Source organism: Moschus berezovskii, chromosome 19, assembly GCF_049115385.1.
Source record: "Moschus berezovskii isolate FMDL1 chromosome 19, NW_MosBer_1.0, whole genome shotgun sequence".
Classification (NCBI taxonomy): Eukaryota; Metazoa; Chordata; class Mammalia; order Artiodactyla; family Moschidae; genus Moschus; species Moschus berezovskii.
Genome location: NC_142478.1, coordinates 57,256,854 through 57,271,590, shown reverse-complemented (window position 1 = coordinate 57,271,590; position 14,737 = coordinate 57,256,854). Strand labels below are relative to the sequence as shown.

At 40.0% G+C, this 14,737-nt stretch overlaps 1 protein-coding gene across 2 annotated transcripts in view; it reads right to left on the bottom strand.

The window, feature by feature from the left end:
- Positions 1-13,852, bottom strand: part of IFT81 (intraflagellar transport 81) — a 115,484-nt gene extending 101,632 nt beyond the window's left edge. For both annotated transcript variants that reach the window (XM_088828168.1, XM_055404838.2), the window contains exons 1-5: positions 13,722-13,852; positions 6,743-6,907; positions 6,117-6,220; positions 5,402-5,582; positions 2,993-3,082 (exon numbers count right to left, since the gene is read on the bottom strand). In XM_088828168.1, the coding sequence (XP_088684294.1) occupies positions 2,993-3,082; positions 5,402-5,582; positions 6,117-6,220; positions 6,743-6,886 (519 nt within the window). In that variant the 5' untranslated portion in view covers positions 6,887-6,907; positions 13,722-13,852. The remainder of the gene's footprint in view (positions 1-2,992; positions 3,083-5,401; positions 5,583-6,116; positions 6,221-6,742; positions 6,908-13,721) is intronic.
- Between the last annotated feature and the right edge of the window lie 885 nt (positions 13,853-14,737).

Genomic DNA, 14,737 nt, shown 5'->3' with positions numbered 1-14,737 from the left:
GTTATAAAACAAAAAGAATTGGCTCTCTGAGGAGGCCTTACATATAGCTGTGAAAAGAAGAGAAGCGAAAAGCAAAGAAGAAAAGGAAAGATACAAGCATCTGAATGCAGAGTTCCAAAGAATAGCAGGAGAGATAAGAAAGCCTTCCTCAGTGATCACTGCAAAGAAATAGAGGAAAACAACAGAATAGGAAAGACTAGAAATCTCTTCAAGAAAATTAGAGATTCCAAGGGAACATTTCATGCAAAGATGGGCTCAATAAAGGACAGAAATGGTATGGACCTAACAGAAGCAGAAGATATTAAGAAGAGGTGGCAAGAATACACAGAAGAACTGTACAAAAAAGATCTTCACGACCAAGATAATCACGATAACATGATCACTGACCTAGAGCCAGACATCTTGGAATGTGAAGTCAAGTGGGCCTTAGAAAGCATCACTACGAACAAACCTAGTGGAGGTGATGGAATTCCAGTTGAGCTATTTCAAATCTTGAAAGATGATGCTGTGAAAGTGCTGCACTCAATATGCCAGCAAATTTGGAAAACTCAGCAGTGGCCACAGGACTGGAAAAGGTCAGTCTTCATTCCAATCCAAAGAAAGGGAATGCCAAAGAATGCTCAAACTACCGCACAATTACACTCATCTCACACGCTAGTAAAGTCATGCTCAAAATTCTCCAAGCCAGGCTTCAGCAATATGTGAACCGTGAACTCCCAGATGTTCAAGCAGGTTTTAGAAAAGGCAGAGGCACCAGAGATCAAATTGCCAACATCTGCTGGATCATGGAGAAAGCAAGAGAGTTCCAGAAAAACATCTATTTCTGCTTCATTGACTATGCCAAAGCCTTTAACTGTGTGGATCACAATAAACTGTGGAACATTCTGAAAGAGAAGGGAATACCAGACCACCTGACCTACCTCTTGAGAACCTGTATGCAGGTCAGGAAGCAACAGTGAGAACTAGACATGGAACAACAGACTGGATCCAAATAGGAAAAGGAGTACGTCAAGGCTGTATATTGTCACCCTGCTTATTTAACTTATATGCAGAGTACATCATGAGGAACGCTGGGCTGAAAGAAGCACAAGCTGGAATCAAGATTGCTGGGAGAAATATCGATAACCTCAGATATGCAGATGACACCACCCTTATGGCAGAAAATAAAGAGGAACTCAAAAGCCTCTTGATGAAAGTGAAAGAGGAGAGTGAAAAGGTGGGCTTGAAGCTCAACATTCAGAAAACAAAGATCATGGCATCTGTTCCCATCACTTCATGGGAAATAGATGGGGTAACAGTGGAAACAGTGTCAGACTTTATTTTTTTGGGCTCCAAAATCACTGCGGATGCTGACTGCAGTCATGAAATTAAAAGACGCTTACTCCTTTGAAGGAAAGTTATGACCAACCTAGATACTATATTAAAAAGCAGAGACATTACTTTGCCAACCTAGGTCCGTCTAGTCAAGGCTATGGTTTTTCCTGTGGTCATGTATGGATGTGAGAGTTGGACTGTGAAGAAAGCTGATCGCCGAAGAATTGATGCTTTTGAACTGTGGTGCTGGAGAAGACTCTTGAGAGTCCCTTGGACTGCAAGGAGATCCAACCAGTCCATTCTAAAGGAGATCAATCCTGGGTGTTCATTGGAAGGACTGATGCTAAAGCTGAAACTCCAATACTTTGGCCACCTCATGCGACGAGTTGACTCACTGGAAAAGACTCTGATGCTGGGAAGGATTGGGGGCAGGAGGAGAAGAGGACGACAGAGAATGAGATGGCTGGATGGCATCACTGACTCGATGGACATGAGTTTGAGTGAACTCCGGGAGTTGGTGATGGACAGGGAGGCCTGGCGTGCTGTAATTCATGGGGTCGCAAAGAGTCGGACACAACTGAGCGACTGAACTGAACTGAACTGAATCTAGCTAGAGAATCAGGGAAGGGCCTCCCTGAGGAAGCAACTTCTAATGATTCTTGTTTGAGAAGATAAAGATGTTATTTCTAAAAATATAAAATTCAAGAAAGTGAGAATTAGCAATTTTTTAGAGAAAGAACTTATATGTCTGGTGAGAGTACAAAAATATTTTTTGGAGAACACTAAATAACATGCATCAAGAAAGACAAAAATCCTCATATGCTTTCTACTTCTAGAAATTTATTCTAAGGAAATAATCACAGATAGCCCAAAATAAATTTATGTAGAAGATAATTATAGCATTATCTATAATAGCAAAATATGAAAACAAAACACCAAAAACTGTAAAACTATCCATACCATAGAATACTATTTACTCATTGAAAATCACATTGTAGAAAGATAACAATGGGAATATATTCACAATGCAATGATTAAAAAACAAGATACAAATAATTATGTATAGTGTGATCCCAAATATATACATACACACATACACATACACAAAATCTGAAAGGATATAGTGCAACAAATGCTAACAATTAGATTTTTTTCCTTCTATTTTTCTTTCTTCTATAACATAGACTTTATATATATGTGTGTGTGTATACACATATATATTAGATAAAGACCCAAAACATAATTACTTTTAATCCATGGTAGTGATCTATACGGGCTTCCCTGGTGGCTCAGTGGTAAAGAATCTGCCTGCCAATGCAGGATACTTGGGTTTGATCCGTGGATCAGGAAGATCCCCAGGAAGAGGACATGGCAATCCACTCCAGTATTCTTGCCTGGGAAATCCCATGGACAGAGGAGCCTGGTGGGCTCTGGTCCATGGGGTAGCAAAAAAGTCGGACGTGACTTAGTGACTGAACAACAACAAAGTGCCCTATATAACAATAGTGCATAAGAATTAACTATGAGTTAACCCTGGCCTCATTAATTTCTTTGGTAAAGAATCAGCAAAGGTCCTACAAAAGAAAATTTGCCACTTGCTATCATTAGTTTCTATAGTCTTAAGACATTCTGAATTTAATTCAAATCCCCACCAAAATCATTATTGTTTTTTCTTTACCCTTCTTATTTCTGCTGTAGAAAATCCAGATGTCTTGAGCTGCTCACATTCTTTATGCAAAGTTTTAAAGGCTTCCATCAAATCTTCATACTAAAAGAACAAGTTAAAAAATTATAAACTAATGACTAGATCCAGTAGGTTTCCTTAATCAGGTCATCTATTAACTTCTAGTCATTATTTAATCAGTATAGAACAGCATTAAAATATATCCTTATACATTCATACAGGACACAAAAATGTTGGTGTATATAATCCGGCCTCTAAAGACTTCCCTGATTACTTTCCTAATCAACACTCCTTATGCCAGCTATGTTGACCTTCTTTAAATTCCTGGTATAGTCCACCTTCACTTTACACACCCTATTCCATCCACCTTCACTTTACACACCCCATTCCATCTAAGAACACTCTATGACTCCCTCATCCCTTTCCTGGATAACTTACTCATCCTTCAGATCTCAGCGTCCCCAAAGAAGCCTTCTTTAGCCCTGAACCAATTCTATATGAGTACCATAATATCAGAGTAAATATCACATAAACTTATAATTGCTAGTTACTTATCTGTTCCCACCTTTGGACACTGACAGTCAGGAGGACAGGAATCATATTACCTGTGGAGGCTTCTGTATCCCTAGGGCCTAGCATAGTACTTAACCGATACAGGTGTTCAATAAAAAAGCAATTAAAGGAATGAAAAAAGTCACAACTCTTACCCCTAAATTTTTTAAAATAGGTTTTATTGTGGATAATTACAGAAAATTAATATTTTTTCTTGACATATATTCTGCAAGTCTATAAATCAATCATTTTAAAACTCTTCATTTAGAAAGACAGTGCGAATTTTTTATTAGGTTCTCCGCTAAAAGACTGGCTAAACATGTAAATCATTTCATACATATACTTCAAACATGCTTCAAGAACAAATATGTCTTTAGTATTATTAATTATTCCATTAATAATTAGTTTGGCATGTTTGATAAAAACTATTAATAAACTTCCTTCAGAGGAATTAGTTTCTATCAAATTTATTGATGGGGAGGGGAGGGAGGAAAAAATAGTTCATGTGTACACTCTCTACTGCTTACATTGTGTAAAGCCTTCAAAGGTAGGGGCTGCAATGGTGCTGTGATTTCTCAAGGCGTCTGCTGTATTATTTGACATAACTATTTCCATAAACCTTTCAACCCTTGAAATGTCTTAAGAGATCAATACTGACTCTATTTTGAGTGACTGTCACGGAACAAAATATATGGATAAAAAACATTTAGTAGATTGTTTCAATTCAATCAAAATTTGAGCAATACCATAGAGAAGCAACCCTACAAAATCCTGGAGGAAAACAAATATGGATAAGACATGATACCTGTCCTAAGAGATCTCATAAATCTACTAGGAGAGACAGATTGACAAACTATTAAAATTCACAACAAACTGGCACAAACTGGACTAAAGACCTACTATAAAACAAAAGTACAAATGTTAAAGAGAAGCAAATTTTTTCTTTTAAATCAAAGTTCTTTGCAATCTCAAGCCTAAATTCTCTAATTTCCATAGAGTGGTTTCGACAGTCTTCAATCAGCAACATGCTTTGAAATCCCAGGGCCAGGAGCCAGATCAGCCAAAATCCTGTGTAGTTAAGAGCTTTAATATCTTAAGGCCAGAAGCCCAATATCACACCAAAACTCTGGTGAGGAAAGTACACTGAAATTGCAAATTCCTGGTTCTTTCTCTATCTTCTGCCTGATTAGGACATCCTTTGAGATCATAAGCCTGGCTTCTTTGCCTACACACAATTTTTGAAGGTGCTCACAAGTCCCAATTCACCTGGTATAGTGCCAATTTATATCTTTTGCTCTGGTGTACTTATTATGATAACCACCCTCCTCTCTAATTTGGATGACAAATTATATAGTCATCTAACTAATTAACAAAGTATTCTGCAGTTCCAAGCCAAGGATCCTATCTACCCATAATCTTTTTTTAAAAAAATCCACATGTGTTTATTCATTCATTTAAAAATTTAGTTAAACTTTTGAGGTAATGGCAGATTCAGCTGTAAAAAACAGTACAAAGAAAGTCCACATGCCCTTTATTGAACCCCCACCCTCATGGTACTGAATTGGTCAAAAAGTTTATTTAACTATGCACAATTCCTAAGTAATAAATTATTCTAAAATCCTAATTTCAGGATTTTTTCTATCCACATCCTCTATCACCAAAAAGGTACTGGTGTTCAGAAGTCAATATTTTCATAGAGTGATTACTGGTGAAAATTATTGATAACCACTTATCCTTTTGGTTCCAATGGAAATACAGAAACAGCAAATAAACTAAAGTGAGATCAACATATATTTGAAACCTTGAAACCCATTACATATAGCTTAAAAATACCATTTATATATTGTATACCTGTTTATTAGTATCAGCCACGGTTTCATCCTGGAGAAACTCACTTGGTACCTCAAGTTTTATTAAAAAACGAGCTAAATATGCTCTTTTCTTCAGTTCATTAGTTCTCTGAAGAAGCCAGTGGAGCACTGGGTAAATTACAGGTTTACTTCCAATCACCAGACCCTGACGAAAGGTACTCCTGTAAAAAGAAAATAAACACACACACACACACACACACACACACAGGCTTATAAGTAAACCTTGAAAAGAGTTAACATTTGCTCAAATCCAATTTACACTTTTCCATGACTATTTTAAAAAGATAAAACCAAGGCTATTCTAAAGTAAGTCTGCACATTGACAATAATTATAAAATTAGGCCCTTAATACATTATTGGAATATATGAGGAAGTTGTTTTGGATCCATTAACTGGTCAGCCCTAATGCTTCACTTTACTGATTGGACAGGTTTAAATTGTAGCTTTTGTATAGGATGGCAGATAAATGATAAAATGAAACATGGATTTGCCTTACTTTTTTTATTAAGAGAAAGAACTGACTCACTTAAGACTCCTACATGACAAAATAACATTAAAAAATCAAGATTATTTTGAAATTCAGTGATTTTGTGAGGTCACTGACTTAGGGAAAACAGGTATTGCCAGAAACGGACTAGGAAGGTTTGGATATTAAAGTACAGCTCTAAGAAAGCAACACTCGATCAGATCCTTACATGTCTGCAGCATTTCCTGGAGGTTTGTACTTAAGGATACCAAGAAGGCTCAACATCCTTTTGGCTGTTTGCTCTGGCATCTCCTCTCTGATATCAACAACTTGCTAACAAATAAAGAAATTGAAAAAATGTTATTATGCAAATATAACAAAGTACAATATTGAAAGTCACTGACAAAACTGTTCTGCTAGAGCATAACAGTCACAATGGTCTCTTCATAAAACAGATTAAGTATGGAGGCTTCCAGATTCCAAGGGAGGGTACATACAAGCTAGATCAGGATTCATACTAAGAATGCCAAGCTTAAGAAAGTCTCCAGTGGAAAAGACCAGTGTATAAGAGACATGAGCTAACTTGCAACACAATAAAACCTTTTTTAAAAGCATTTTCATTCCAGAACCAGATCTATTTATGTTTGGAAGTACAGAAATAATTTCTAAGTAAGGTACAAGGAGGTAATTAATTTTTGAGCTAGTAGAGAAATCTTAAAAATCATCTACTATCACTTTATAGGAATGGAAAACTAGGCCCAGAGAGGTTAAATAATTTGCCCCAAAGTCACAAAGTCACAAAGAAACTTGCTTTATTGCCACCCTTTTCATCACAGAGAAAAAGAAAACTCTTACCTTTGGGTCAATCTCGGCCAGAACATCATTGAGAACTTGTAATAGTTGCATTGGCTCCAGGGAATCAAATGTGATTAAATTATAGTTCTTCCTAAAAGGTTCCTTGTTGAGATTGTCCACGATGAATTTGATTTGATCACTCATAATTAGGTCTTATAATTTAAACTAAAGAGTAAAAATACAGGAAAAAATTCCTCAATATTGGAAACAAAAATTCTGTATTAACAAAATATAGTCACCAGAAGGTCAGTATTAAGTTCATAGGAAGTAGGCATAGAATGTATTCTACGTGGAATACAAAATGCTGTGAAAAGAATTACTTTGTTGAAAGAAAGAGTATGCAGACTTTATTAGGAATGCTACAGTACATATTGATAACATTCAACGACATGTTTTTGTATATGCATCTGGTAGCAATCATCTGAATTAACATGGACAACTGAATATAACATTTCTTCCATTCAGCTCCACAATTTCTACCCAGGGGTAAAACTCAGCCTGTAGACATGCTTCAATTTTTTTTTTAATTAGCAGCCCACATTAATCCAAGTTTCCAAATTCTCTGGATAATCAGATCTGGGAACCCTGGACCCACTAGGTATATGGCCACAACCAAATGAAGCTGGGTGAGTGAGTGAAAGTCGCTCAGTCGTGTCCAACTCTTTGCCACCCCATGGACTATATAGTCCATGGAATTCTCCAGGCCAGAATACTGGAGTGGGTAGCCTTTCCCTTCTCCAGGGGATTTTCCCAACCCAGGGATCAAACCCAGGTCTCCTGCACTGCAGGTGGATTCTTTACCAGCTGAGCCACAAGGGAAGCTTGGGAGAGGTTGCAAACTTCAGCCTTAGGTATGCCTTCTTTGAACTTCCCAGGTAGCTCAGTGGTAAAGAATCCACCTGCCAATGCAGGAGATGTGGGTTCAATCCCTGGGTCGGGAAAATCCCCTGGAGAAGGAAATGGCTACCCATTCCAGTCTTCTTGCCTGGGAAATCCCATGGACAGAGAAGCCTAGAGGGCTAGGTCCATGGGGTCATGAAAGAGTCAGACATGACTTAGGGACTAAACAATATGTGCTCTTTGGTTTTATTTTGGTTTCCTCCACCAAGCACTCTTCACCCATTGATGTTCTTGGCCTGGCCCTGTAGGCCTCAACTCTGTCACCCTTGAGTAACTCAGGTCTTCACTTTCTTGGCCTTCAATTGTTCATCTCTGCCTCTCCCATTCCAAATCATTTTGTAGGCTTCTCATTGTCTACACAATAAAGTCCAAACTTCTTGGGCTTTGAGACCTCCATAAAATCTAGCACAATTTGTGCGCTAAGTCACTTCAAGACCATCCCCAAGAAAAGGAAATGCAAAAAGGCAAAATGGTTGTCTGAAGAGGCCTTACAAATAGCTGAGAAAAGAAGAGAAGTGAAAGGCAAAAGAGAAAAGGAAAGATATACCCATTTTTATGCAGAGTTCCAAAGAATAGCAAGGAGAGAGAAGAAAGCCTTCCTCAGTGATCAATGCAAAGAAATAGAGGAAAACAATAGAATGGGGAAGACTAGAAATCTCTTCAAGAAAATTAGAGATACCAAGGGAACATTTCATGCAAACATGGGCACAAAAAAGGACAGAAATGGTATGGACCTAACAGAGGCAGAAGATATTAAGAAGAGGTGGCAAGAATACACACAAGAACTATACAAAAAAGATCTTCATGACCCAGATAACCATGATGGTGTGATCGCTCACCTAGAGCCAGAAATCCTGGAATGTGAAGTCAACTGGGCCTTAGGAAGCATCACTATGAACAAAGCTAGTGGAGGTGATGGAATTCCAGTTGAGCTATTTCAAATCCTGAAAGATGATGCTGTGACAGTGCTGCACTCAGTATGCCAGCAAATTTGGAAAACTCAGTCGTGGCCACAGGACTGAAAAAGGTCAGTTTTCATTCCAATTCCAAAGAAAGGCAACGCCAAAGAATGTTCAAACTACTGCACAATTGCTCTCATCTCACACGCTAGCAAAGTCATGCTCAAAATTCTCCAACCCAGGCTTCAGCAGTACATGAACCGAGAACTTCCACAGGTTCAAACTGGATTTAGAAAAGGCAGAGGAACCAGAGATCAAATTGCCAACATCCGCTGGATTATAGAAAAAGCAAGAGAATTCTAGAAAAACATCTAATTCTGCTTTATTGACTACGCCAAAGTCTTTGACTGTGTGGATCACAATGAACTGTGGAAAATCCTTAAAGAGATAGGAATACCAGACTACCTGACCTGCCTCCTGAGAAATTTGTATGCAGGTCAAGAAGCAACAGTTAGAACTGGACGGTTAGAACAACGGACTGGTTCCAAATCAGGAAAGGAGTACATCAAGGCTGTATATTGTCATCCTGCTTATTTAACTTATATGCAGAGTACTTTATGCAAAATGCTGGGCTGGGTGAAGCACAAACTGGAATCAAGATTGCTGGGAAAAATATCAATAACCTCAGATATGCAGACGACACCACCCTGATGGAAGAAAGTGAAGAACTAAAGCGCCTCTTGATGAAAGTGAAAGAGGAGAGTGAAAAAGCTGGCTTAAAACTCAACATTCAGAAAAGTAAGATCATGGCATACGGTCCCATCACTTCATGGCAAATAGATGGGGAAACAATGGAAACAGTGAGAGATTATTTTTTGGGGGGCTCCAAAATCACTGCAGATGGTAACTGCAGCCATGAAATTAAAAGATGCTTGCTCCTTGGAAGAAAAGCTATGACTAACCTAGACAGCATATTAAAAAACAGAGACATTACTTTGCCAACAAAGGTCCATCTAGTCAAAGCTATGGTTTTTCCAGTAGTCATGTATGAATGTGAGAGCTGGACTATAAAGAAAGTTAAGTGCCTAATAACTGATGCTTTGAACTGTGGTGTTGGAGAAGACTCTTGAGAGTCCCTTGGACTGTACGGAGATAAAACCAGTTAATCCCAAAGGAAATCAGTCCTGAATATTCATTGGAAGGACTGATGCTGATGCTAAAACTGCAATACTTGGGCCACTTGATGTAAAGAACTGACTCACTGGAAAAGACCCTGATGCTGGGAAAGATCAAAGGCAGGAGGAGAAGGGGACAACAGAAGATGAGATGGTTGGATGACATAACCGACTCGATGGACATGAGTTTGAGCAAGCTCTGAGAGTTTGATGATGAGGGAAGCCTGGCGTACTGCGATCAATGGGGTTGCAAAGAGTTGGGCACAACTGAGCGACTGAACTGAACTGACTGAAGTCACTTCAGTTGTGTCCAACTCTTTGCGACCCTATGGACTGTAGCCCACCAGGATCCTCCATCCATGGAATTCTCTAGGCAAGAATACTGGAGTGGGTTGCCATGCCTTCTTCTATTCCTCCTGACCCAGTGATCAAACCTACATCTCTTTCCTCTCCAGTACTAACAGGTAGGTTCTTTACCACTAGCGCCACCTGGGAAGCCCAAGCTTAATTTAGCGTTCCTCAGTTTTGTTTCCAAATTGTTACCTTCAGTTCAGTTCAGTCTCTCAGTTGCTCAGTTGTGTCCGACTCTGCGACCCCATGAATCACAGCACGCCAGGCCTCCCTGTCCATTACCAACCCCCCGGAGTCTACTCAAACTCATGTCCATCGAGTCGGTGATATCATCCAGCCATCTCATCCTCTGTCGTCCCCTTCTCCTCCTGCCCCCAATCGCTCCCAGAATCAGGGTCTTTTCCAATGAGTCAACTCTTCGCATGAGGTGGCCAAAGTATTGGCGTTTCAGCTTTAGCATTAGTCCTTCCAATGAACACCCAGGACTGATCTCCTTTACATCCTTTCAAACTTCAGCTGACTGAAATAAGCACTACTCCCTACATAGTTTTTCCATCTTTGCCTTCAGTTAATGCTGTTTTTTCTGCCTAGGGCTGTTTTCCCTTTCCCCCATCTCCAGAGGTGCAAAACCTTACCATTTTTCAAGCCCTGTTCAAGCCCAGGCAAGAATACTGGAGTGGGTTGCCATTTTCTTCCCCAGGGGATCTTCCCAACCCAGAGATCAAATTCAAGTCTCCTGCATTGACAGATGGATTCTTTACCTCTGAGCCACCAGGAAGCCCATCTGAGGACATATCTGTGCCTAATTCTATCTTTGAATATCGCATATAAAACAGCGACTTCTTCCACTAGAATGAATTTGTTCACAGGGCCAAGGCCAGAAAATAAGCATAAGCCTAAACAAGGTGGCAGTGAGGAAGATTATAACTTTTTAAAATTGAATATCTGATTATTTAATGGCTGAAACAACTTAACCATGGCTCCTAGTGTTTCTTGCATGCAGACATCATGTGTTTAGTATGGGGGAAAGTGGTAGAAATTTGCAGACAGGCAGTTTGTTAGAGTAGTAGTTTTAAAAAATGAATTTAACAGTGAACTGCCAAAAAAAAGAAATAAGGAAAAAGATATTTAAGTGTTCCCTAATAGTTTTTAACCATGAAATGAAGAGATACTAATTTACTTAAGACATTAGTTGGAGCTGCATGCATCTTGCTCTGAAACAGATTTTTTAAATTGGGTGGGTAGAGTTGGAAACTTAGAAAACACCAAAATGTAAAAGTATTATCATTTTCTCATAATTATAAAATTATGAGTAAATGATTATATTATTTTTGAAAAATAAGCCTAAAGACAGTTAAAAAAAAAAAGATAACCAATGTGGTTTAAAATTTAATGCAAAACACACTCCGACATAAATCACAGCAGGATCCTCCAAGACCCACCTCCCAGAATATTAGAAATAAAAGCAAAAATAAACAAATGGGACCTAATTAAAATCAAAAGCTTCTGCAAAGCAAAGGAAACTATAAGTAAGGTGAAAAGACAGCCTTCAGAATGGGAGAAAATAATAGCAAATGAAGCAATTGATAAAGGATTAATCTCCAAAATATACAAGCAGCTCCTGCAGCTCAATTCCAGAAAAATAAATGACCCAATCAAAAAATGGGCCAAAGAACTAAACAGACTTTTCTCCAAAGAAGACATAAAGATGGCTAACAAACACATGAAAAAATGCTCAACATCCCTCATAATCAGAGAGATGCAAATCAAAACCACAATGAGATACCATTTCACACCAGTCAGAATGGCTGCTATCCAAAAGTCTACATGCAATAAATGCTGGAGAGGGTGTGGAGAAAAGGAACCCTCTTACACTGTTGGTGGGAATGCAAACTAGTACAGCCACTATGGAGAACAGTGTGGAGATTCCTCAAAAAACTGGAAATAGAACTGCCATATGATCCAGCAATCGCACTCCTGGGCATACACACCGAGGAAACCAGAATTGAAAGAGACACATGTACTCCAATGTTCATTGCAGCACTGTTTATAATAGCCAGGACATGGAAGCAACCTAGATGTCCATCTGCAGATGAATGGATAAGAAAGCTTTGGTACATATACACAATGGAGTATTTTTCAGCCATCAAAAAGAATGCATTTGAATCAGTTTTAATGAGGTGGATGAAATTGGAGCCTATTATACAGAGTGAAGTAAGCCAGAAAGAAAAACACCAATACAGTATACTAACGCGTATGTATGGAATTTAGAAAGATGGTAACCTTAACCCTGTATACAAGACTGCAAAAGAACATAGGTATGGGGCATACATAGTCTTTGGGACTCTGTGGGAGGGGGTGAAGGTGGGATGATTGGGGAGAAAGGCATTGTAGCATGTATATTATCATATGTGACCAGTCCAGGTTCGACGCATGATACAGGATGCTTGGGGCTGGTGCACGGGGATGACCTGGAGGGAGGATATGGGGAAGAGGGAGGTGGGAGGGGGGTTCAAGAAAGGGAACACATGTACACCCGGGGCGGATTCGTGTCAATGTATGGCAAAACCAACCAATATATTAATGTAAGGTAATTTGCCTCCAATAAAATAAATTTAAAAATTTTTTTTAAATTTAAAAAAAAATGTCTTAAAATCCAAAAAAAAAAAAAAAAAGTTTTATGGCAACCCACTCCAGTACTCCTGCCTGGAGAATCCCAGTGACTGAGGAGCCTGGTAGGCTACAGTCCATGGGGTCGCAAAGAGTCGGATACGACTGAGCGACTTCACTTCACTTCTTTAAGCTATAAAAGGAAAACCCTTAGAGAAATAAAAATCCACACTGGAGATGCAAATTTTCCACTGTGTAAAGTATTTTAAGTAAAAGTTCACGTCACAACCTTCACACAGGAATATACTCAATTTTTCATTCTTTAGAAATTATATATATGTAAAAATTGTATGTATATAAAACATAACACATACACACATATATTCTTTTTTCCCCTTCCAAAACCCAAAATTCTAGGATAAACGCATAAAACGTTATTAGGAGAGGGAAAGAAACCAGTTGCTTTTCACTCCTAGCTGCCCACCAGCTTTCAGATGGTCACCCGCTAAGGACAAAGATGTACTGAATAGGTAGGTTGTCTATGCCCAGTGGGTTCTCAGCTCTAAAATTAGCAAAAGCAATTACTCTCCCTGTTCCAGCGGAAAGTCGCCTCACTAATTCACAAGCACTCACCCACGTAAGAACCCGAGGGGGTGGGGAGAATTAAAACCAGGACGAACGTTTATCTGGCACAACTCGGGACAGAAACAGCGCTGTCCGGGTCCCAGACTGGCGCGAGCCTCCTAAGATTCCCCAAAATAGTTCCCCGGCCGCTTCCCGGGGCTCGGGAGAGGGGACAGAGGACCCCACGTCTGACCCAGGCACCTCGCAAGGGCTGCTCTGGGCTCCCCTACAGTTCATCTTGTTGGGGAGCCGCCTGGATCACTGCGAGGCCCCACAGGAGCTAACTCCCAAAGTCGGGGGTTTAACTGCTGCGATCCCTCCACTCTCGAGGGGCCGCACTGGGAAGCGGAAGGGAAGGGGGAGGGAGTTCTCTTATTACGGGGTTCAGGGGAGTTTCCGACCGCGACTTGGCGACGTTACCTCAAATTCTCCTCACGAAACCACTTTACCCCCACACGAGGTATCCAGGCTCTAGTGGGTTCCTAGAGACGAGCTCCTTGGCAACGGTTGCTAGGCCGTGGACACGTCACTTCCGGAGGGGAGGGTTGGCGCGTTTCCGCGAGGCCCCTGGCGGGCGCGCGCACTAAAACAGAGACTCTGGATGCGAAAGGTGGAGAGTGTGGGGCCCACGTTCAAATTGATTCGTAGGTTCTGAGCCACTGTAGACAGACTAGAGAATTGGGGGATGTTACGGTGGCAATAAACTTCCGGAAATGCCCTGCAGTTTGCAGTTTACGAAATACTCTTTTCATTATTATGTTGTTGTTTAGTCCATATATCTTCCGGACTCTGCAAACCTATGGACTGGACCCTATGGACTGCGACCCTATGGACAGGCTCTGTCCATGGCATTTCCCAGACAAGAATCCTGAAGTGGGCTGCCATCGCCTTCTCCAGGGTATCTTCCCCACTCAGGAATCGAACCAGCGTCTCCTCATTGGCAGGCAGGGTCTTTATCCTTGAAGCATGAAGAGAGCAAGCCCCTCTTCATTGTTAACCCATTTTAAATTCCTGTGCCCTTTCCCTCTTTCCTCCTTCTCTCATTCCTGCCTTCTCTCCTTCCTTCACCAAACATCTGGTGATGACTTCTTTGAGGCAGGGCCAGCAGGATTTGGGTTGAGGAAGCATTTGGCCTGGGCTTCAAATTTAGGTTTTTGACATAAATATCTCCGAATTGGGTTATACATGGAATAATTGTAGAGTCTCCGGTGGGATTAACAAAAGACACATTCATCATAGAGATTTCTGCTTCTTTGTCACATTATTGGGCCACATAGCCTGTATTGGGAATTAATTTTTTTCTTCCAGAATTTCTTTAATATGGAGAGAGACAAAAAAAAATAAAATAAATGGCCTAAGGCTCTTTGGTTTCTGAGAGCCTATTTTTAAGCACCTGCAGAAATGAATAAAGTCCTCCTTACCTTTCCAAGGAGTTC